Source organism: Rana temporaria, chromosome 3 (assembly GCF_905171775.1).
Source record: "Rana temporaria chromosome 3, aRanTem1.1, whole genome shotgun sequence".
NCBI lineage: Eukaryota > Metazoa > Chordata > Amphibia > Anura > Ranidae > Rana > Rana temporaria.
In genome coordinates this window covers 450225543-450250848 of record NC_053491.1, presented here as the reverse complement: position 1 = coordinate 450250848, position 25306 = coordinate 450225543, and the positions used below count along the sequence as shown (strand labels likewise).

The following is a 25306-nucleotide window of genomic DNA, read 5'->3' as shown; positions in this document are numbered from 1 at the left end:
CCCTAGGACACACTTAACCCCTTGATCAACCCCCCTAGTGTTAACCCCTTCTTTGTCATTGTCATTTATACAGTAATCAGTGGCTCTGTTTAGCTCTGATCACTGTAATAATGTCACTGGTCCCAAAAAAGTGTCCAATCTGTCCGCCGCAATGTCGCAGTCCTGCTAAAAATCGCTGATCACCGCCATTACTAGTAAAAAATAATAAAAATGCTATAAATATATCCCCTATTTTGTAGACACTATGGGCCAGATCCAGAGAGAGAGTGCGCCGGCGTATCTACTGATACGCTGGCGTACTTTCAAATTACCCGCGTCGTATCTTTAGTTTGAATCCTCAAACCAAGATACAACGGCATCTGGGTAAGATCCGACAGGCATACGGCTTCGTACGCCTTCGGATCGTAGATGCAATACTGCGGCGTCCGCTGGGTGGAGTTTGCGTCGTTTTCCGTGTCGGGTATGCAAATGAGCTTTTTCCGACGATCCACAAACGTACGCGCGGCCGTCGCATTCTCTTACGTCGTCTCTAGTCGGCTTTTTCCGGCGTATAGTTAAAGCTGCTATTCGTATTTCGTCGTTCCCGCGTCAAAATTTGAATGTTTTTTATTTTTTGCGTAAGTCGTCCGTGAATAGGGATGGACGTAAGTCACGTTCAAGTTCAAAAAATGACGTTGTTGCGATGTCATTTCGCGCAAAGCACGGCGGGAAATTTCGAAACGGAGCATGCGCAGTCGGCACGGGATGCACTTCATTTAAATGAATTACGCCCCCTACCCGCCGATTTGAATTCCGCCGCCAGAAATACACTACGCCGCCGTAACTTACGGTGCAAATTCTGTGTGGATTCAAAGAATGAAAAAGTAAGTTACAGCGGCGTAGCGTATCTCTGATACCCTGTGCCTATCTAAATGTATGTGGATCTGGCCCAATAACTTTTGCGCAAGCCAATCAATATACACTTATTACGTTTTTTTTTTTTTTTTTTATATGTAGAAGCTTATATTGGCATAAACTGATGAAGACATTTTTTATTTTTTTTGGGGGGATATTTATTATAGCAAAAAATATATATATATTTTTTTCAAACTTGTCAGTGTTCTTTTTGTTTATAACGCAAAAAATAAAAACCGCAGAGATGATCAAATGCCACTAAAAGAAAGCTCTATTTTTGGGGGGAAAAAAAACAATTTTGTTTGGGTACAACGTCGTACGCGCAATTGTCAGTTAAAGTAACGCAGTGCCGGATCACAAAAAATGGCCTGGTCATTAAGGGGGTAAATTCTTCCGGGACTGAAGTGGTTAAAGTGTCACACAGTGACACTACATTCTTGTGACTCTTCTTGTGGCAGCACAGTGATGTGGTGCCATCCAATGCACTGGCATGCTGTGTTTTTCCGCAGTGTATTACACAAGCATTGTAGTGTGGATGGGACACATAGAAAGCAGAAAAATGCAGATCACCACGCACAGTGTGAAGGAACCATTCAACTTCCAGCCACCACAGCATTTCAATGTTTCAGCAAGAGATCTCTTAAAGCGGAGTTCCACCCACAATTTCACTTTTTAAATATAAATACCCCTGTAATACACAAGCTTAACCTCCCTGGCGGTCTTCCCGAGACTGACTCGGGGTTAGATTTTCCTGCTACTATCGGTAACCCCGAGTCAGTCTCGGGCTCGCCTCGCTGAATCCACAGGCACTTTTTACTTACCTTGTCCCTGGATCCAGCGATGCCACCGCGCTGTGTGAGCGAGCGGGACCTCGCTCGATTCACATAGTGCCTCCGTGTGACGCCGATCTCCGTTCCCTGCGACGTTACGACGCACGGGGACGGAGAACGGCGCCAAATTCAAAAACGTAAACAAACACATTACATACAGTATATTGTAATCTTATAGATTACAGTACTGTATGTAAAAAAAACACACCCCCCCTGTCCCTAGTGGTCTGCCCAGTGTCCTGCATGTCATTTTATATAATAAAAACCTTTTTTTCTCCCTGCAAACTGTAGATTGTCCATAGCAACCAAAAGTGTCCCTTTATGTCAAAAATAGTTTTAGATCAGCTAAAAAACAGCGATAATAAATTATAATCACTTGCAGAATTGTGCGATAGCGATTTGTGGGGAAATTCGTCATAAAAAAAAAAAAAATAATGACAGCAACAATTCTGCAACTGAGCAAATTTCAGTGATTTTAATTTGATTACATTATTGAATAATTTTTATTATAATTATATTATTATTTGTTATAATTATTTATAATTATTTATTATATTATAATTTATAATTTTGTTTTTAAAAAAATGTAATACACGGGATGCCTATTAGAATCTTGTTTGGTCAGATTTAAGTGAGTTATTTCTAAAAATTACAGACCTACAATATAAAACGCCAAATTTCCTTGCAAATAATGGTACCGCTTTCAGCATGTTTTTTCTGAAAGAATCATACCGCCAGGGAGGTTAATGTAGTCTAGTAAAGTTAGTCCGTAAACTAAGGTCCGTTTTGTTAGGTTGTTAGAGCATTTAGTTAGTTTATAATCTAGAAATAGATCGTGGCCATCTTAAGTGTGGGCATCATGAAGCCAGACTGTATGACTTCCTGGATTTCAGCCTTGCAGATCTCGCACATGCTCAGTGCTGCACAAGCGATGTAATAGGTTTCAGTCAGGTTTCCATAGCAACGGGAGTGTCAGAGGAAGTTGCCGCCCCTTCTCTATGCAAATAGGCCATTTGCAAGGACTACTGGGATACATGATGCCTATCCCAGAAACCCTTGCGACTAGCCTTGTGACTTAATAGCCTAGGCTAATAAGGAGGAGGAAGTGATGAAGGACTACAAAATAAAGGTATTTACAAGCAACAAAATAAATAAAAATTGTCCATTCTGAACACTATGAGATTAGGGCATGCAGCACAGACAAACATAAAAAAATAGGTGGAACTCCACTTTAAGCTGGACATAGATTGGTAGAATTTCGAATGAAAATTTCCTTAGCTGAGTACACGCTATAAATTTTATTTCGTTCAACTCAGCAGGCTGAACAAAGAAGCCTGACAGATCTCTATACCAACATGAGATATTAGTGTGGCTATCTCCCCCACTGTACTGTTGTGTTCTGACGGGGACTCCCCTCCGCCAGAACACACTGATCAGCACTGGCAGCCATTGGCTGCCAGCATTGATCAGCGGCTGGTCAGTTGCTGGTTTTCCAGTAAGACGGTTCCACAGAAGCCATTCGTGGGACCATCTTACGCTGGACAGGCATCTGTACATATTGTTCGAGTGTTGGCCGGCTGATATTCGTGATTGTGCGTGCCCAGCTTTGGGAAAATAATTTTCGAAGAAAGTTTGTTTTTCTGATCTTATGGGGGAGGGGGTCAAATCGACGTTCATTTTCTACCACAGTGACAAGAAAATCTCTGTAAAGCCCCGTACACACGATCGGATTATCCGATGGGAATTGTGTGATGGCAAGCTGTTGTTGGAAAATCCAACCGTTTTTTATGCTCCATCTGACAGCTGTCGGTTTTTCCGTGAACAAATGTGGGATAGCATGCTTTAAAATTGTCCAACAAATATGTGTTGTCGGATTATCCGATCGTATGTAAACAAGTTCATCAGACAAAACTCCAAAGTACAAACACGCATACTCAGAAGCAATGCTCACCATAACACATTAGCAGAAGTTGCCCAAAGGGTGGCGCTAAAGAGCTGAAACACCGCATAGTTTTGTGTTTGTTGCCCGACAATTAAATGCCGTTCGTATGCAAGACAAGTTCTCGGCCAACGCCTTTCGGACAAAAGTCCTGCGCTTTGTTCGATGAAAATCTGATTGTGTGTATGAGGCTTTATGCTTTTCGTAATATTCTGTCCATCTATGGTGAGCTTTACATGCAAAGAGCCTGTCTGTGGGTACCAGTAAACCATGATAGTCTACGCACATGCTCCCCCTTGCACATAATCCATGCTGTGGGTCCTAGAGGCCTGGGAGAGACATGCAGTGAGCCGCATATGCATGGAATCGTATTGCAAGATGGAAGCACAGGGGCAGAGCGATGAGCTAGAAGCAAAGCAGTTATTACAATCATCCACTTCCTGAATTCTCCGCTAGGCAAGGATGATGTAGGCCCAGCAATGTCAACACAACATCAGTATTTCAGCGCAATATCTTGCACATGCATGGACCTGCAGCACGTTTTGCCCACAAAGCATTTGGTGCACACAAATTGGATTTATATCCTTTATGGCAGTGGTTCTCAACCTGTCTAGTGCCGTGACCCCTTGATAAAATGTCCCAAGTTGTGGGGACCCCTAACGGTAAAAAATTATTATCGTGGGTTGTCGGCAGACAAGTAATTTGCGCCCCTAACCCACGGACATTTAGCGCTCCCTGAATTGAATACTCAGTATTAAAACCCCTTATAGTACATTTTAGGATGTACCACTCTCTCTTCCTCTTTTCTTTCCCTTTTATCTCTCTATCCTAATTTCTTGTTTGTTATCCCCATCCATCTCTAGATGTCTTTCTTGTTCTTTCTCTTATTCTTTCTCTCCCTTTTTTCTTTGTTCCTCCCCCTCTTTTCCTCTCCCTTCCATGTAGTCTATTTTTATTCCTTCTCTTATTCCCTGTTGGGGTGTATGGGATCAGTGGCAGTGCTGGTGGGGAGTTGGGATCAGCCAACTTAGGTGCTCTTGATCAAGGTCACCTGCTGATCTGAGAACTGTAGTGGGGACTTTTAAGGGCAACCCTAATCACAGGTAGTGTTACTCACTGTGTCTCCGACGTTGTGGTTTCTCGTAGCAGTGACACCTATGCTGAAATCAGCAGATAGGGTCTCCTCCAGCCCCTCCCACTTCACATTTCTCACCAGTCAGCTGACCTCTAGTCCCTGCCCCCCAGCTATGCCGTGAACTAAAGGGGCGGCTGTGAAGAGGCTGAGTGGGCTGCCGCAGGCTTCAGGAACACCCCAGGTTTTGGGGACCCCTGGCAAATCCTCATTTGACCCCCAAGGGGGTCCCGACCCCCAGGTTGAGAACCACTGCTTTATGGTCATTGAGGAATACATTTAAATGAACATGTTTGTGCCCCCAGGTTCAACTATTAGAAAGAGTTTTCGCTAGAAAAATTGTTTGGCAGGGGGGTTGCATATGTATGGCCAGCTCGTGTCTGTTGGCAGCTTTACGAGCAAGGGTGAGTTTTTATTTTTTTATTTTTATGTGCAGTATATATTAGCAAACATATCTCTTTAGTTTTATGTTTTATGTTGATTATAAAAAGTAAGGGCTCTTTCACACTGAGCGCCCGTACAGGTCCATCTGTCAGTTTTTTTTGCGGGCGCTCCGTGCTCCTCTATGGAGCCGCGGATGTCAGCGGTGACATGCCTGCTGACATCCGACCCGCTCCGATCCGCCAAAGTGCGACGGAGGAAAAACCTACTTTTCCTTCCGTCTATCGGATCGGGTGAACACGGACATACGGTCCGTGTTCATCCGATCCCCCATAGGGGAGAGCGGAGAAAAGACAGGGCGGTCCCTGCACAGTGTGCGGGGACCGCCCTGTCATCTGCCGGCTCAGCGGGGATCAACGGAGCGATCCCCGCTGAGCAAGCGGAGGTGCACGGGGCGGATCATTACTGATCCGCCCAGTGTGAAAGAGGCTTTAGTTGTTTTATTGATAATTTATAATATTCAAGAATACTGCATTTGTGAATTGCTATTTTTAAAGCAGACCTTCAACCTAAAGTATAAATAATGTTGCCCTGCCTCTTCCCCTTTACAGTTGGACATATAGGCCCAGATTCTCAAAGGAGATACAACGGCGTATCTCCAGATACGCCGTCGTATCTCTGAGTCCGAGCCGTCGTGTCTATGCGGCTGATTCTTAGAATCAGTTACGCATAGATTTGTATTAGATCCGACCAGCGTAAGTCTCTTACGCCGTCGGATCTTAACTGCATATTTACACTGGCCGCTAGGGGCGTGTACGCTGATTCACACCTAGAAATATGTAAATCAGCGAGATATGCAAATTCACAAACGTACGCCCGGCAGACACAGTACAGATACGTCGTTTACGTTAGGCTTTTCCCGGCGTAAAGTTACCCCTGCTATATGAGGCGTACATGCGGCGTACCAATGTTAAGTATGGACGTCGTTCCCGCGTCGAATTTTGAAAATTGTACGTTGTTTGCGTAAGTCGTCCATGAATGGGGCTGGACGTAATTTACGCTCACGTCGAAACCAATATGTCCTTGCGCCGTACTTTGGAGCAATGCACACTGGGATATGTCCACGGACGGCGCATGCACCGTTCGTAAAAAGCGTAATTTACGTGGGGTCCCATAACATTTGCATAACACACGCCCACATCTTCCAAATTTGAATTAGGCGGGCTTACGCCGGCCCATTTACCCTACGCCGCCGCAACTTACGGAGCAAGTGCTTTGACAATACAGCACTTGCCCGTCTAAGTTGCGGAGGCGTAACGTAAATAGGATACGCTACGCCCGCACAAAGATATGCCACTGTACGTGAATCTGGGCCATATAGTGTGTATGTATGTATGTGTGTATATGTATATATATATATATATATATATATATATATATATATATATATATATATATATATATATATATATATATATATATATATACAACCACATTACTTTTTTATTTTTACTCTCCAAACCCCCCCTCTAAAAGATTTATGTTTGTTTTATAATTGCGTTGAACAGTTTATATGTCACATTAAAGGTGGAAATGATTTATCTTTGTCTATTTTTTTGTGTAGACTTTTTATATCTTTTATTTATATATAATATACGTATTTTTCGCTCCATAAGATGCACGTAGGTTTTAGAGGAGGAAACCGAGAAAAAAATATATTCTGAGGTGGTTACTACATAATTACCATTTAGTTGCTAGAGGTTGCTACACATTGGCACTCACCATTCAGTTGCTAGTGGTTACTGCACACTTATTGCCTGCAATTCAGTGTCCCCCTCTGCTGACAGAAGAAGTCAGAGGATATGGAATGCACACACAGACTTCTCTGTGTCTTTGATCTCCTACTTGGCTTGTGCTGCTGCTACAGAGCCCGCACTGCCCGGAGAAGGGGGGGACGAACACACAGAGCCCGGATAAGGGGGGGGGGGGGAGAACACACAAAGCCCGCACTGCCCGGAGAAGGGGGGGACGAACACACAGAGCCCGGATAAGGGGGGGGGGGGGGAGAACACACAAAGCCCGCACTGCCCGGAGAAGGGGGGGACGAACACACAGAGCCCGGATAAGGGGGGGGAGAACACACAAAGCCCGCACTGCGCGGAGAAGGGGGGCGAACACACAGAGCCCGGATAAGGGGGGGGGGGGGGAGAACACACAAAGCCTGCACTGCGCGGAGAAGGGGGGCGAACACACAGAGCCCGTATAAGGGGGGGGGGAGAACACACAAAGCCTGCACTGCGCGGAGAAGGGGGGCGAACACACAGAGCCCGTATAAGGGGGGGGGGGAACACACAAAGCCTGCACTGCGTGGAGAAGGGGGGCGAACACACAGAGCCCGGAGAAGGGGGGGGGGAGAGCACACAAAGCCCGCACTGCCCGGAGAAGGGGGGGGACGAACACACAGAGCCCGGATAAGGGGGGGGGGGGAGAACACACAAAGCCCGCACTGCGCGGAGAAGGGGGGGGACGAACACACAGAGCCCGGATAAGGGGGGGGGGGAGAACACACAAAGCCTGCACTGCGCGGAGAAGGGGGGCGAACACACAGAGCCCGGATAAGGGGGGGGGGGGAGAACACACAAAGCCTGCACTGCGCGGAGAAGGGGGGCGAACACACAGAGCCCGGATAAGGGAGGGGGGGAGAACACACAAAGCCTGCACTGCGCGGAGAAGGGGGGCGAACACACAGAGCCCGGATAAGGGGGGGGGGGCGAACACACAAAGCCTGCACTGCGCGGAGAAGGGGGGCGAACACACAGAGCCTGGATAAGGGGGGGGGGAGAACACACAAAGCCTGCACTGCGCGGAGAAGGGGGGCGAACACACAGAGCCTGGATAAGGGGGGGGGGGAGAACACACAAAGCCTGCACTGCGCGGAGAAGGGGGGCGAACACACAGAGCCCGGATAAGGGGGGGGAGAACACACAAAGCCTGCACTGCGCGGAGAAGGGGGGCGAACACACAGAGCCTGGATAAGGGGGGGGGGAGAACACACAAAGCCTGCACTGCGCGGAGAAGGGGGGCGAACACACAGAGCCCGGAGAAGGGGGGGGGGGGAGAGCACACAAAGCCCGCACTGCCCAGAGAAGGAGGGGGAATAGAATGGCTGCTCTGCCTGGAGAAGGAGGGGGAACACGCTCCCTGTCACAGACACACAGGTGCTCCTGTCCTGACAGGGAGAAGCAGGCAACCCACAGCTGAGGAGCCGAGCGGCTGGCTTGGTATTTGGCAAGGGGGGGGGGGGGCACTGGTCTATATTCGCTCCATAAGACACACAAGCATTTCCACCTCCTTTTTGTGGGGAAAAAAGTGCGTCTTATGGTGCTAAAAATATGGAATATATATATATATATATATATATATATATATATATATATATATATACACAGTACAGACCAAAAGTTTGGACACACCTTCTCATTCAAAGAGTTTTCTTGACTATGAAAATTGTAGATTCACACTGAAGGCATCAAAACTATGAATGAACACATGTGGAATTATACATAACAAAAAAGTGTGAAACAACTGAAAATATATTTCATATTCTAGGTTCTGCAAAGTAGCCACCTTTTGCTTGGATTACTGCTTGGCACACTCTTGGCATTCTCTTGATGAGCTTCAAGAGGTAGTCACCTGGCGCAGTACCTCATCACTCTCCTTCTTGGTCAAATAGCCCTTACACAGCCTGGAGGTGTGTTTGGGGTCATTGTCCTGTTGAAAAATAAATGATGGTCCAACTAAACGCAAACCGGATGGAATAGCATGCCGCTGCAAGATGCTGTGGTAGCCATGCTGGTTCAGTATGCCTTGAATTTTGATTAAATCCCCAACAGTGTCACCAGCAAAGCACCCCCACACCATCACACCTCCTCCTCCATGCTTCACGGTGGTAACCAGGCATGTAGAGTCCATCCGTTCACCTTTTCTGCGTCGCACAAAGACACGAGGGTTGGAACCAAAGATCTCAAGTTTGGACTCATCAGACCAAAGCACATATTTCCACTGGTCTAATGTCCATTCCTTGTGTTCTTTAGCCCAACAAGTCTCTTCTGCTTGTTGCCTTTCTTTAGCAGTGGTTTCCTAGCAGATATTCTACCATGAAGGCCTGATTCACACAGTCTCCTCTTACCAGTTCTAGAGATGTGTCTGCTGCAAAAGGTGGCTACTTTGAAGAACCTAGAATATGAAATATATTAGTCATGAAAATAAAGAAAACTCTTTGATTGAGAAGGTGTGTCCAAACTTTTGGTCTGTACTGTGTATATATATAATTTTTATTGGTAGTGGTTTATTTTTCCCCTGCAGGTGCCTTCAGGTCCCGAGCGAGTCGGTACACACATGGGTTTACAGAAAAGACATAGCTTATCTCTTCTGCAATTAAAAGCTGCTTACTTGGTTTTCTAAAAGTTAAGTTTAGTGTCACTTTAAGCTCACGTTCACATTGACTGCAGCTTTGAAATAGTGCAACTTCACCAGAAATCAAGCAATTTCAAAGTTGCATGTCAGTGCGACTTGGAAGGCATCTGTGAGGCTTCATTTACAGATGTCTATGCAAGCTGCACCCAGATTTGCCAAAAGTAGTGCAGACACTACTTTTTCAAATTGTTGCCGCGCCACAAAGTCAGCGTCATGCCGGTTTGAACAGTGTTATGGCCAGCATTAGGGTGTGACTTGTCATGCGATTTGACCTCTCTCTCTCCAATGTGAACAAGGGCTAAACCACAGTAGGTATCTGATGCAACAAGTTCTCAAAAGGACAAAACTCTCAAAGGTTCACACATTTTAACTCTTTGTAGGGAGGCGGCTCATCTGATTTGGACTGTTTGGTTACCGAGTGAACGTAGTCAAGCTATGGTACTTTTTGGACTGCATAGTAATATGTAGACATCCAGTACAACTGCACTTATGTTGTACAAAGGTAAAGTGGGGGTAAGATTGAAAATGGAGGCTATCCGTACAATAGCTAACTGAATACCTGTTTGTCACTTTAAGTGGAATTTATTGATATAAATTTAAATTCCAGCCTAACTAATCCTCCTAAAAATGTTTCTTTCTCCCTCCTGCTAATTATGCTGCCTAAGCTATGTAAAAAAGATTGGCATACTTACCTAAGACCTCGTCCTCTCTAGCTACCTTGTCACCCCATCCTCTCCTCCAGGACTTCTCCAGAGCCTCTCCTATCCTCTGGAACGCTCTACCCCCAATCTGTCCGACTTTCAGCTACTCTGTTTACTTTCAGATGTACCCTGAAAATTCATCTTTTCAGAGAACCCTATCTGGCCCCTACCTAACAACTATACATTTATTTATTCCATAGCACATCCCCCATAGTTATTGCCTCTTGTATCTCTTGACCCTCCCTCTTAGATTGTAGGCTCTAATGAGTAGGGCCCTCTGATTCCTCCTGTAATTAAGTGTATTGTATTTGTACTGTCCACCCTCATGTTGAAAAGCGCTGTATAAACGGTTGGCGCTTTATAAATCCTGTGTAATAATACTATTTTCAGCCCGTTCTGGTTCGTGTACATGATCCCCTGTATCAGTCAGCAGCCGCTGCAGGAGAAAGAAGAAAGCACAATATTGGTCCAGTATAGCCATGCCTAGAATTATTCTTTAACTTCCTTAGTGGTATTCCCAAGTGTGGCTCAGGGTGAATTTTCAGTACCGAAAGCGGTAACCAACCCCGAGCCACACTCGGGATTGCATTACAGGATCCATGTACAAGCTTACTTACCTTGTCCCCTGGATCCTGCTGTGTCTCCTCGCTGTGTCTGCAACCCATTCACAATGCCGAGCTCAATTCTCTGCGAGCTTTCCAACGCACGGTGGCAGAGATCGGCACCAAATCCAAAAAGTTAAAAACACACAACACATACAGTACACTGTAATCTTACAGATTACATTACTGTATCAAATAGTTTCACCTCCCTTTTGTCCCTAGTGGTGTGTCCAGTGCCTTGTATTCAATTTTATATTATCAATACTGCACTTTCTGCCTGGAAACTGGAGATTTTCCATAGCAAACAAAAAGTGTCCCTTTAGGTCAAAAGTGCTTTTAGATCAGCTAGAAAACAGCGATGATAAATTATAATCACTTGCAGAATTGAGCGATAGCGATTTGTGGGGAAATTCATCATCAAACACTGAAAGTAATGACAGCGACAATTCTGCAACTGAGCAAATCTCAGTGTTTTTTTATTTGTATTTGATTACATATATTGAATAATTGTTATTAATATTATATTAATTGTTATAATTATTTATAGTTATTTATTATAATTTATGATTTTGTGTTTCAAACTTTATCATACCTGGGATGTCTACTAGACTCTTGTTTGGACAGATTTAAGTGAGTTATTCCTAAGAATTATAGGCCTACAATATAAAACGCCAAATTTCCATGCAAAACATTTTACTGCTTTCAGCACCTAAAGTCTGACATTATCGTACCGCCAGGGAGGTTAAACTCACATTTTATTTAGTCAATTGTGGTAAAATACTAAATCTACAAAACATGGTTACTTCCTATTTAGAATATACATTTTTACATTTCTACCTCAACTTTGATACTGTCCACACTCTGTGATTCTACAAAACATGTTGTTTCCTACAGGTGGATTAATAAACTGAATTGTGAAAAGGATTTAGAGTGAGGCAGTATCTCGCCAAATGATGAGCTCCACAAGTGAAAAGCCATTTTCTTCTACGGATTGTGAGCAGTCCTTTAGAATTATGGAGCATTTAATTAATCGTCAGAGAAATCATAATGGAGAGAAGCCATTTAAATGTTCAGAATGTGACAAGAGCTTCACCGATAAGTCAGGTCTTAGAAAACACCAGAAGATCCACACAGGGGAGAAGCTTTTTAGATGTCCAGAATGTGACAAGTGCTTTCCGGAGAAGGGAAGTCTAACTAATCATCTGAGGATTCACACCGGCGAGAAGCCATATTTATGCTCCGAGTGTGATAAATATTTTAGGTCCAAATCTGAGCTAACCCAACACCAGCGGGCTCACACAGGGGTAAACCCATATAAATGTGTGATATGTGGCAAGTGTTTTGCAAAAAAGCAAATTCTTATTGGTCACCTGAGAATTCACACAGGGGAGAAACCATTTAAATGCTCAGAATGTGACAAAAGCTTTGCGGAAAAAGGAAATCTTACTCAACACCAGAGGATTCACACAGGGGAGAGACCATATAGTTGTTTAGCGTGTAACAAGAGCTTCAAAGAAAAATCACATCTTACTATACACCAGAAGATTCACACAGAAGAGAAGCCATATGTGTGCCCTGAATGTGATAAACGTTTTAGGTTCAAATCAAATCTGACCAAACACCAGAGGACCCACAAAGGACAGAAGCCATTTAGATGTTCAGAATGTGACAAGTACTTCACAGAAAAAGCTAATCTTGCTAAACACCAGATGATTCACACAGGAGAGAAACCGTTCCTGTGTTCTGTGTGTGATAAATGTTTTATAGCCAAATCGGATCTGATCAAACACCAGAGGGTTCACACAGGGGAGAAGCCATTTAGATGTTTAGATTGTGACAAGTGCTTCACAGAAAAGGGAAATCTTACTAGACACCAAAAGAGTCACATGGGAGAGACGCAATATAATTTTTCAGCAGAACATTCACACAGGACAGAATCTGTTTATATGTTATGAATTTCACCTAAATTTAGGCAACGCCTAGAGCTGCACGATTAATCGTTGAGAATCAAAATCTCGATCTTTTTCCCTTCCCGATCTTCAAACCAGCATGTCACGATCTTTCTAACAAGTGCAGAGAGTTGAAAAAAACAAAATCCAGGCAGCCTGACAAGTTTTATTACAACACGCGAATAAGTAGAAACAAAGTATCTTTTTGTTCTTTCATTAAAGGAAAGAACTCTGGCATGTAGCTGAAGGAAGTTTAACCATTTACCTGCTTGCCGACCAGCGCACGACTATTTACGTCAACAGCATGACACGGACAGGCAGAAGGACATATATATACATCCCCTTTAAGGCCTCGTACACACGACCGAACATGTCTGCTGAAACTGGTCCGTCGGACCAGTTTCCGCGGACATGTTCGGTCGTCTGTACAGCCAACCGGACAATTTTCTGGCGGATCGGACAGGTTTCCAGCGGACAAATGTTTCTTAGCATGCTAAGAAACATGTCCGCTGGAAGCCTGTTCGGTCGTCTGTACGACTCACCGGACATGTCCTCTCGGCCGAAAGCCCTCGCATGCGTCAAAGTGATTCGACGCATGCGTGGAAGCATTGAACTTCCAGGGTCGTGCACGTCGCCGCGTCATCGTCGCGGCCACGTCACCGCGTTCGCTGTCCGTGGGAAATTTGGTCTGATGGTGTGTACAGCCATCAGACCAAAATCCGCCAGCGGGCATGTCCGATGAAAACGGTCCACGGACCATTTTCATCGGACATGTCCCGTCGAGTGTACGAGGCCTAAGAAGCCGACATTGTGGGCGTGCACACGCTGGCGGGAGCTCCATGACTCCGACCGCGGGTCCCGCAGACTTGATGTCCGCGGGCATACCCGCGATCGTGTCACGATGAGAAAGAAGGGGGGAAATGCTTATGTAAACAAGCATTTCCCCAGTCTTTCTAGGGACAGGACAGTGTACACAGCTTCCTGTAATCAAAAGCTGTGGTCACAGTCGTGTTACAGTAAGCCCATCCCCCCTACAGTTAGAACACATCCCTAGGCACACTTAACCCCTTCAGTGCCACCTAGTGGTTAACCCCTTCACTGCCAGTGCCATTTTCACCGTAATCAGTGCATTTTTATAGCAAAATGACAATGGTCCCAAAAATGGTCAAAAGTGTCCGATGTGTCCGCCATAAAGTCGCAGTCACGATAAAAATCGCAGATCACCGCCATTACTAGTAAAAAAATAAATAATAAACATGCCATAATTCTATCCACTATTTTGTAGATGCTATAACTTTTGCGCAAACCAATCAATATACACTTATTGCGATTTATTTTTCATTTTTACCAAAAATAGGTAGAAGAATACAAATCGGCCAAAACTGAGGAAAAAATATGTTTTTATATATTTTTGGGGGATATTTATTATAGCAAAACGTAAAAAATATTGCATTGTTTTCAAAATTGTTGCTATATTTTTGTTTATAGCGCAAAAAATAAAAAACGCATAGGTGATCAAATACCACCAAAAGAAAGCTCTATTTGTGGAAAAAAAAGACGTCAATTTTGTTTGGGAGCTATGTGGCACAACAGCGCAATTGTCAGTTAAAGCGACACAGTGCCGAATCGCAAAAAGTGGCCTGGTCATTGACAAGCAAAATGGTCCGGGGATTAAGTAGTTAAAGACCAAGGGCCAGATTCATGTAGCACTTACGCCGGCGTATCTCGAGATGCGTGGCGTAAGTCTAAATGTGCCCCGTCGTATCTCTGCGCCGTACCCACAGAACCAGATACGCCTCAAAATAGACTTCTTCCTACCGGCGTAACTTTTCTACGCCGGAGCGGCGTTGGCGCATATTTATGCTGGACGGATCTGGCGCGGCCATGGTTTTTTGGTTTTAAATATGCAAATGAGGGAGATACGCCGATTCAGAAAAGTACGTTTGGCCGGCGCAGGCTACTCCCGGTGCGTGTAACTGGAAATTCCGGCGCAAAGTTACCCCTCATAAAGCAGGGGTAACTTTGCACCAGACTTGCACAGGTCAGCTGGAGAGCAGCTGCAGCAGCACTGTTATGCCGCGTACACACCATCACTTTATGTGATGGAAAAAAATGACGTTTTCAAAAACGTCACTTTAATTGACTGTGTGTGGGGGAAAACGTCATTTTATGTCTTGTAAAAAACGACCCAAAAAAATACAAGCATGCTTCAATTTTATGTGTCGTTTTTCAAAAGTGCACTTTTTACTTCACAGAAATTGACCGTGTGTAGCAAAAAACGTCGTTTTCTAAGACGTTTTTTCATCCACGCAAGCCCAGAAGCAAGCTTCAATGGTAAAACGTGGTGGAACTTAACCTCACTTTGCAAGAACATTGTGAGAAAAACGATGGTGTGTAGGCAACTTCGTCTTTGAAAATTGAAGTTTCAAAAACGTCATTTTTTACTTCACAGAAAGTGTCGTTTTTTTTCATCACATAAAGTGATGGTGTGTATGCGGCATTACAGACGACCTGAGCAACCACACTTGCTGGACAACACATCTGTGTGCCAACATGCCAGGGGCAGCCGTGGTCATAGCACTACTGCGTCGACGGGCACGTAGAAGGGCACGGGAGAGGATCTCCAGCAGCCATAATTCCCCCAAAAAACAAGTGCAAAAGACCTAGCAGGAACCAAAAATGCTTGGGTACTTTTGCACTTGTAGGGCGCATGTCTGGGTGTATTTATGGACTGGGCGGAGGCAGTGGGCCGGCGTATCTTAGGGGTCACGCCGGGGCGCAGTTCTGAGCATGTGCAGATGGGGGCAGTCAGCCTGTCGATGTCACTGAGCATGTGCGGTAAAAGTTGCGCCCGACGTATCTCCCTGCGCCACCGTCGGAGCTTCATTAGCATAGGGTGACGCCCACTTACAGTTACGCCGTCTAAAATACGCCCCGCTGGTGCATCTGGGTGAGAATTTTTTTTGTGAATCATGTACAGGCCTCTCCGCGCTGGTCCGGTGCAGCGGAAAAAAGATGCACTACGCCGGCATAAAGATCCGCCATTGTATGTGAATCTAGCCCCAAATCTTTTCTGACATTTGTTGCTTACAAGTAAAAAATCATTATTTTTTACTTTTTGCTATAATAAATATCCCCCAATATTATATTTAAAAAAAAATTATTTCCTCAGTTTAGGCCGATACGTATTCTTCTACATATTTTTGTTAAAAAAAATCGCAATAAGCGTTTATTGATTGGTTTGCGCAAAAGTTATAGCGTCTACAAAATAGGTGATAATTATTATTATTATTTTTTTACTACTAATGGCGGCGATCAGCGATTTTTATCGTGACTGCGACATTATGGCGGACACATCAGACACTTTTGACAAATTTTTGGGATCATTGTCATTTATACAGCGATCACTGACAAGCCACTAGGAAGAATGGGGAAAGGTTTGTTTACACTTACCTCTCCACGTTCTTCAGCTCTGTGACCCGATCACAGGATACCGGCGGCGATCAGTTCCCGCGGGCACCATCATGGAGCTTCGGACCGGTTTGGGTTCTTAAAGGGGACATACCTGTACGCCCTTGTGCCCAGCCGTGCCATTCTGTCGACGTATATCGTCGTGCGGCGGTCCTCAAGTGGTTAATGAATAAAAAGAAAAAAAAGAAACCCAATTTTTTTTGTATAATGTGAAAGATGATGTTGCACTGCGAGAATCGTGATCTTTATTCTAAGCAAAAAAATAGTAATTTCTTATTTTAGCCAGAATCATGCAGGTCTAGCAACACCTAATTAATGTTGTACTCCAGGCACACAACATAGACTGCTAAATAAACACAGGGGCGTGCCTCCAATGAGTCAAAGCAAGGAGACCACTTCAGGCAACACTTGGTGGAGGGGGCAGCATTGAAGCTAGAATATCCATCCTGGACACTCCATCCGGTTCAGTAACATTTCCCTGTATATACAGAGCAGAGTGAGGCCTCGTACACACGACCGAACATGTCCGCTGACATGTCCGACCGTGTGTAGGGCCTAGCGGACAGTTGTCCGGCCGAGCAGACAGGTTTCCAGCAGACAAAAGTTTCTTAGCATGCTAAGAAACTTGTCCGCTGGAAAGCTGTCCGTCGGACATGTCCGATGGTTAGTATGACTCATCGGACATTTCCGCTGGTTATGACGTATAACCAGCGGCCCGAATTCCCGCGCATGCGTCTAATTGATTTGACGTATGCGTGGAAGCATTGTACTTCCGTGTTAGAGAACGTCGTATACGTCACCGCGTTCTCTGTCCGCTGGGATTTTGGTCTGATGGTGTGCACACACATCAGACCAAAACCTCCCAGCAGACATGTCCGATGAAAACGGTCCGCGGACCGTTTTCATCGGACATGTTCGGCCGTGTGTACAAGGCCTAACGCAGCCCATCTCAATTCCCCAATCAACACAGTCAGCGTTGATGGAGGAAGCACTTTTATCTTCTGCCGGCGGGGAGCCTTCCTTGCCAGGGGAACACAATGATCACTGCTGGAGACTATAGCTGCTGGAAGTGATCGCATAGCCTGCCCATAGTGATAAACCTTTGACTGGTCAGTGCTAAACCGACCAAGATTTAATCAATCTATGACCAGCTTTACTGTGCTGGTTGCTAGGACACTTGCTGCTGGGCTGCAGCACCATTGGTTGCTGTATCGGTATCCTGGAAACCAACAGTTCAGTGTGTCCAAGCAATCGATGCATAGGCCGCTGGTCAGGCCACAGCATCATCAGTTGCTATACCAGTGTCCTAGCAAGCAAAGGATAGGGGGTGCAAACTTGGGGTAGCATGGTGGTGTCATTTGAGGAGGGGGTGCACTGTCAGTTAAAATTCTATAAGGATACTGCATATCATTTGATATGCTTGACATTTTTTGGATTTTTTTTTTGCTGTCTATCCCCTGCTGGGGAGATTCACTGGCTACTATGGTCTCTGTAAGTAGGGAAAATGCAAAATATTGAGCTGGCAACAGAACATGCATAGATGGTAAATCTTTCAGTGAGGATACTTGTTCTGTAACTGCTTGACAGTGGATGTACATCCTTTGAAGAAATTAAGGGGAAAAAAAAAGATTTTGCCAGCTTATCATACAGATTTTTTTTTTAGGTTCGTCTGTCATTATGGAGATCGTTTTGTAGGCCTCGTTCACACATGTGCAGAGATGCGAGTTTTTTTTACATTTGTTTCTGGGAAGACATAAAGAAAACAATTGCTCTCTGTGTCCTGTTCACGCCACAACACTGGTATCATGTACAGAAATCTGCAATGTGTATTTCCTAACTGACACTGAGGCCGCGTACACACGGTCGTTCCAAACCGATGAGAATGGTCCGACGGGCCCCGCTGAAGTGGCCTAATGGTCTGATGTGCGTACACACCATCGTTCCAAAAAACGATCGGGTCAGAACACGGTGACGTCAAACACACGACGTGCTGAATAAAAAGAAGTTCAATGCTTCAAAGCATGCGTCGACTTGATTCTGAGCATGCGCGGGTTTTGAACCGATGCTTTTCTGTGCTAACCATCGGTTTGGACCGATCGGGCAGCGGTCCATCGGTTCGGTTTTGAAGCATGTTTTAAAATTTTGGACTGAAGGAAAACAGATCGATGGGCTATACACACGGTCGGTTTGGACCGATGAAACTGAACCTCGGTCCATTCTCATCGGTTTTGTCCGACCGTGTGTACGCGGCCTAATGGTGTGGTGCAAACGGAGAACAATTTTGTATTACATGTCTCTGCATAGAAAAAAACTCATATGACAGCAGTGTTGTGGCATGAACAGGCCTCATAGAAAAACAATGATTTTCTTTGTGTAGTTGCAGAGACCTACGTAATAAATATGCACGTCTTTGCACAGTGTGAGCAAACTTATGCAAGTCAAATCTGCTTGTTTTTTTCAATCAGTTTGTAAAGTGTGTGAACAAAGATAATTATTTTGTTGCCACTTGTAGATGAGTGGAACTTTGTTTAAAAAGACTCACTGTACCTCTTAGCCACTTAACCCCTATAGGAATTGGCTGCTCAATGACCAGAGCATTTTTTGCGATTCGGCACTGCGTCGCTTTAACTGACAATTGCGCGGTTGGCCCCAATTTGGAGATTTTCACTTAGGGGTGTACTCACTTTTGTTGCCAGCGGTTTAGACATTAATGGTTGTGTGTTGAGTTATTTTGAGGGGACAGCAAATCTAGACTGCTATACAAGCTGTACACTCACTACTTTACATTGTAGCAAAGTGTCATTTCTTCAGTGTTGTCACGTGAAAAGATAGAATAAAATATTTACAAAAATGTGAGGGGTGTACTCACTTTTGTGAGATACTGTACATGAATATATAGGCAAAGGAAGTCGGTAGCAGGTACAGTAGGCATAAAAGGCTTCCACAGATGAGCAAGAATAATATAGAGGTCGACCGATATTTCGCCTTTTTAAAGAAACTGGCATCAGCCAAATTATTATGTGAAAAAAGGCAGATTTTATGAGGGATCTGAGGCAGGGGTGTGCTGGGTGGAAATCCCCCCCCCCCCCGACCACCCACCGTCTATTCTAAACGGCCACTGCCTGCTGATTTTTTTTTCCCCAGTAAAGGAAGTCTGCAGCGCGGCCGCCGATTGGCTGTTACTGCACTGATGAGCTGTACTGGACTGGTGGGAACTGATGTACTGTACTGGTGGGCACTGATGAGCTGTACTGGACTGGTGGGCACTGATGAGCTGTACTGGACTGGTGGGCCCTGATGTACTGGACTGGTGGGCGCTGATGGGCGGGCACTGATGAGCTGTACTGGTGAGATGGGAAGGATGAGATGGGACTGATGTGATGCACTGGTTGGCACTGATGTGATGCACTGGTGGGCACTGATGAGGTGGCACTGATGGACACTGATAGGTTGCACTGGTGGGCACTAATGAGGTGGCACTGATGGGCTGCACTGGTGGGTACTGATGAGGATGCACTGACAGGCTGCACTGGTGGGCACTAATGAGGTGGCACTGGTGGGCACTGATGAGCTGTACTGGTGGGCACTGATAAGATGGGACTGATGTGATGCACTAGTTGGCACTGATGTGATGCACTGATGAGGTGACTGATAGGCTTTCAATAAAATGTATACTTTTTTTTATAAATTTCATCTTTATTATGATTTTCATCTACTGCTGCAATTCAAAGCCCCTAGGGTTATTTTTCCTTTTTCCAAGTTCTATTAGGTTTGTGCAGCATCCTTATCCGCAGTTGGTATCGCTTTTCCTTTGCAAACATTTAAATATGTATAAGCTATTTGGATTTGAACAGGAGGATATCTTTTTATTTTTTATTTATTTATTTATTTTTAAACAGGAAGTTAGGAACTTTAGAGAAGAGGAACCTGGGAGGTCAGGATAGTGGGGAGTGATTTCCGGAGTGCACAGCAGCAGAGAAAGGCAGGAAGTGACATCTTGTCCTGTTATAATCAGTGCAGACCGTCCTGTGCTTGGTATGTAAAATGTTCCTTCTACAGAGGAGGACGCTCAGAGATGGGGGAGGGGGATTCCAGTGTTGTTTGTCGTGTTTTTGCATCTTGTTCAGTTTATTGTTGTGATCTTGTGTTGTCTTTGTTAAGTGTGTCTGTGTCGTAACAATTTCCCTTTGGGATTAATAAAAGTATTCTGTTCACTAATCTCTCCTCTTGTAAAGTGTGAGGACTCCCAGCCATTATATATTTTCTGTGCAACTATTTTTCAAATGCAAATATTCGGTTATAAAAATTACACTAAAACTTATTTTTGTGCCCACAGACTCAAAATGCCCAATTTTTGGTAAAATAGAAAAGATGGATTTGAGTAAATAGATACCCAATATGTCAAGTTTTAAAATTGCGCGTGTCTATGAAATTGTAAAAAAAAAACTGTGATACTTAAAATCCATAGGCAACCCTTTAAAAGCCTTAATGGAACTTTACCCATAACAACTTCATAAAAATACTGGCCCAGATTCAAGAAGCAATTGCGTCTGCGTAACCATAGTTACGCAGCGCAATTGCTTACTTGCTCCGGCGTAACGACTTCTCCTGATTCAGAGAGCTCGTTACGCCGACTGCAGCCTAAGATATGCGTGGCATAAGGCTCTTATGCCCTCATATCTTTGGCTGCATTCTTACGCAGGCCGCTAGGTGGTGTTCCCGTTGTGCTCAGCGTATAGTATGCAAATTGCATACTTACGCCGATTCACAACGTTACGCGAGCCCTGCGTACGCAGTTTACGTCGTTTGCGTACGTCGGGTTTCGCGTAAGGCTGCACATGCTAAAAGCAGGGGCAGCCAATGCTAAGGATACCCGTCGTTCCCGCGTCGCGAGGTTTAAATTTTACGTTGTTTGCGTAAGTGAATCGTGAATGGCGCTGGACGCCATTCACGTTCACTTTGAAGCAAATGACGTACTTGCGACGTCATTTACCGCAATGCACGTCGGGAAAGTTTCCCGACGGAGCATGCGCTCTACGCTCGGCGCGGGAACGCGCCTAATTTAAATGATTCCCGCCCCCTACGGGATCATTTACATTAGGCGCCCTTACTCAGGGCATTTTTGAAGAGCGCCCACGCAAATTCCGTGGCTACTGCTTCATGAATGAAGCGTAGCACAAATAATTTGCGTAGGCGCAGGGTAAAAAGGGTACACTGCGCCTCCGTAAGGCGCAGTGTACTAGCTCATTATGAAATACTTACCTTAGAACGAGGCGTCGGCAGGTGATCTCAGTCCACGCCGAGGGAGCTGACATTTTCCCTTGGTGTGTTTTTTTGGTATTGCGGCTCCGGTGCTGCACCGGAGACTTCTTTCCTGCAAGGTCCGGCAGCATCTGCTGGAACTTCAACCTGGCACTCAGCGCGAATGCGCCGCTGAAGTCAGTGGCTGCATGAAAAGGGAATATCTCCTAAACCATACAGGTTTTAGGAGATATTCGTTTTACCTACAGGTAAGCTTTATTATAGGCTTACCTGTAGGTAAAAGTGAAAAAGAAGACTTTACTACTGCTTTAATAATTATTCTGCCAAAATTGCTCCTGTTTCTTCTTGGATTCTGCCATTATTCTGCCATTTTGCTGAAGCCCAGAGCCCCTGAACAGCAGTAAATCTTTCGGCTGTGAGCAGATCAACCTCTACGTTTTCTGCACAGTGCCTAAAAATAGAAAGCAACTGAGCATGTACAGAGCAGGGTGAAACAGTGTATTATTGGTTTTTAAACAGCATGGAAACTTTTTTTTTTACATAGCTATACCTGCAGTGGTCAAGCAGGACTTAATTTTCTGACTAAGTTTCACTTTATTGATTTATTGCCCTAAAATAATTTCTCTCACTCTGACATTCGCTGCAATACCTGTGTGACACAATTTATGTTTGCATTCGCCTGCGTGCTCTGTCCTGCATGTTTGCATTCGGTTAAAGTATAACTAAAGGCAAAACGTTTTTTTTTGTTTTAGAGTGGAATCCCTGTTGTGTTGTACACTACTGCTGGTAAACGGACATTTTAGGAGCAGTTGGGTGTTTGTTTTTCAGGTGCCCCTGAACTCTACTCTAGGTTATCTTATCAGTACATGTACACAGGGTCGTTAATAGTTGTTTTAGGCAGTTTAGAAGCTTTTTTTTTTTTTTAAAGCCCCAAAAAAATGAGTTCAGGACAGATGCTCAGAGGCATTTGAAACCCCAAACGCCTGTAACGGCTTGTAAACGCCGTAACTCGCATTTAGCTGCATTTTGACTACATTTGACAGTACCGGTAATTGCCTTTTAATTCTTAATGTACACGGGACGTTTTGAAGCCTCTCCTGAACGATTTTACTTGACAGCTAGAAACCGATGTTTAACAACTTGCTTACTGGGCACTTAAAGGGGTTGTAAAGGTAAATTTATTTTTTCTCTAAATAGCTTCCTTTACCTTAGTGCAGTCCTCCTTCACTTACCTCATCCTTCCATTTTGCTTTTAAATGTCCTTATTTCTTCTGAGAAATCCTCACTTCCTGTTCTTCTGTCTGTAACTCCACACAGTAATGCGAGGTTTTCTTCCTGGTGTGGAGAAAGAAAAGAATTCACACAAATAGAGATTTCTTTTGGTGGTATTTAATTGCTGCTCCTTACCAAACCGATGGGCCCGAAATGCTCATGAAGGGGTAACCCATTCCATTTTTTTTTTTTTTTTTAAATTGGTGTGGAGTTCCCCTTCATGAACAAGTTGTGCACAAGTCGCATGCCAAAGTCGGATCTGTTAATACGGAATCCGACTTCAGTAAAAAAGTAGTGCAGGAACTACTTTTGAAGTCGGCACGACTTAAAGTCATGCCAATATGAATGGTAGTCATTCAAAATCATGGAGAATGACTTGTCATGCGATTTTGCAGTCCAACCACCATTTTATTCTCTAGGGTCTCTGCTAAAATATAAATAGCCAGATTCACGTAGATGTGTCTAACTTTAGGCGGGCGTAGCGCATCTCATATACGCTACGCCGCTGTAAGTCAGAGAGGCAAGTACAGTATTCACAAAGAACTTGCGTCCTAAGTTACGACGGCGTAGTGTAAATGGTCCGGCGTAAGTGTGCGCGTAATTCAAAGTAGGCTGTAGTGGGCGTGTTGTATGGTAATGAATTGTGACCTCACGTAAATGACGCGCCTAACGAAGTGCGCATGCTCAAAATCACGTCGCAAATAGTCAATGCTTTCGAAGTGAACGTAACCTACGCCCAGCACCATTCTGAATCGGCTTACGCAAACGACGTAAACGTCGTAAACTGCGTGAAATTCGACGGCTGTCCCGACGTACATACTTAAGATTGGCTGCGCCATCTTTTTGGTGGTTTATCTTTACGCTTGAAAACGCCTTACGTAAACGACGTATCTTACTGTGACTTATCCTCCTTCTGAGAAATCCTCACTTCCTGTTCTTCTGTCTGTAACTCCACACAGTAATGCAAGGCTTTCTCCCTGGAGTGTCGTGCCTGCCCCCTCTCTTGGACTACAGGAGAGTCAGGACGCTCTCTACGTTGCAGATAGAGAAAGGAGCTGTGTGTTAGTGGGCGTCCTGACTCTCCTGTAGTCCAAGGGAGGGGGTGAGCACAACACTCCACACCAGGGAGAAAGCCTTGCATTACTGTGTGGAGTTACAGACAGAAGAACAGGAAGTGAGGATTTCTCAGAAGAAATAAGGACATTTAAAAGCAAAATGTAAGGATGAGGTAAGTGAAGGAGGACTGCACTAAGGTAAAGGAAGCTATTTAGGGGAAAAAATTACCTTTACAACCTCTTTAACCCATTTACCACCACCTAACACCATCCAGGAAATGGGTTTTAACCACTTGCCCTCCACAAGATTTACCCCCTTCATGACCAGGCCATTTTTTGCGATAGGGGATTGCGTTACTTTAACTGACTTTTGTTGCGTAGTCATGCAACACTGTACCCTAATAAAATTGATGTTCTTTTTTCCTACAAATAGAGCTTTCTTTCGTGGTATTTGATCACATCTGCTTTTTTTTTTGTTTTGTTTTTTTGTTTTATGCGCTATTAACCAAAAAAAACTGACAATTTGAAAAAAATTATTTTTTACTTTCTGCTATAAAACGTATCCAATCAAAAATGTAAAAAATCAAATTTTTTTTTTAAACTTAGGCCAATATGTATTCTGCTACATATTTTTGGTAAAAAAAATAAATCCTAATAAGCGTATACTGATTGGTTTACGCACATGTTATAGCGTCTACAAACTATGGGATAGATTTGTTTTACTTTGTAAACTAGTAATTAGGGGTGTTGAATATAATCGCAGCATCGATGCATCGCGATTCGGCATCGATGCTGCGACTGCTAAAAATCGATTATTTGTTTCTTTTCCTGAGCGCCACGCTATGCCCCGCCCCTCCGAACGGAGCTGAAAGAGCTTAGCCGTGCCTCCGTCTCCACACTGAGACGTGGGTGTTAGCCGCGCCCTCTTTTCTGGCTGAGTTCATGCCCAGCCAGTGTTCGCTGAAGCATGTGTGAGGGTGTGACGCGGCTGTGGTCAGGTGACCGTAGCTCCCGTAATCCGGAAGTCGAGCCGCAAGATGTTTCCTCCGCTCTCCCTGGCCAACGGCAGTGGTGTCGCAGCACAGCTAAAACCGCCCACTGCCCTACACCTCGCTCAAGTCATTGGGTCCTGAAGCCGCCAATGCCTCCTCCTTCTCCTCTCTGTTTACATCCAGTGAGGAGGAGGAGCCCTAGGGACACACACCGCTGGTCTGAGGTCTGTACCATAAACAAAACTTTATGTAGATGAACGTGTGGGAGAGGGGTGCCTATGCCGATTGGGGTCTTCACCAAGTGGGATGGGGGGTATCTATGCTGCGGGGGTGTATAATGCAGGGGTCTG

At 44.7% G+C, this 25306-nt stretch overlaps 2 protein-coding genes across 3 annotated transcripts in view; both read left to right on the top strand.

Moving 5' to 3' along the window:
• The window catches only part of LOC120933413 (gastrula zinc finger protein XlCGF8.2DB-like), a 47544-nt gene that overhangs the window by 6302 nt on the left and 15936 nt on the right, over window positions 1–25306 (top strand). The window contains exon 1 of one of the 2 annotated variants that reach the window (XM_040346627.1): window positions 20034–20410. The exons of the other annotated variant lie outside the window; for it this stretch is intronic. The gene's annotated coding sequence lies outside the window, so the exon portion shown is untranslated. Of the gene's footprint in view, window positions 1–20033; window positions 20411–25306 lie in introns of those variants that run through there. 2 annotated transcript variants of the gene reach the window in all.
• LOC120930561 (zinc finger protein 501-like) lies at window positions 11906–12910 on the top strand. The gene has a single exon (XM_040341736.1). The coding sequence runs from the start codon at window positions 11906–11908 to the stop codon at window positions 12908–12910; it is 1005 nt and encodes a 334-aa protein (XP_040197670.1).

What these genes read in the sequence shown, in the direction of transcription:
- LOC120930561 (XM_040341736.1), top strand. Translation starts at nt 11,906, where the DNA reads ATGATGAGCTCCACAAGTGAAAAGCCATTTTCTTCTACGGATTGTGAG.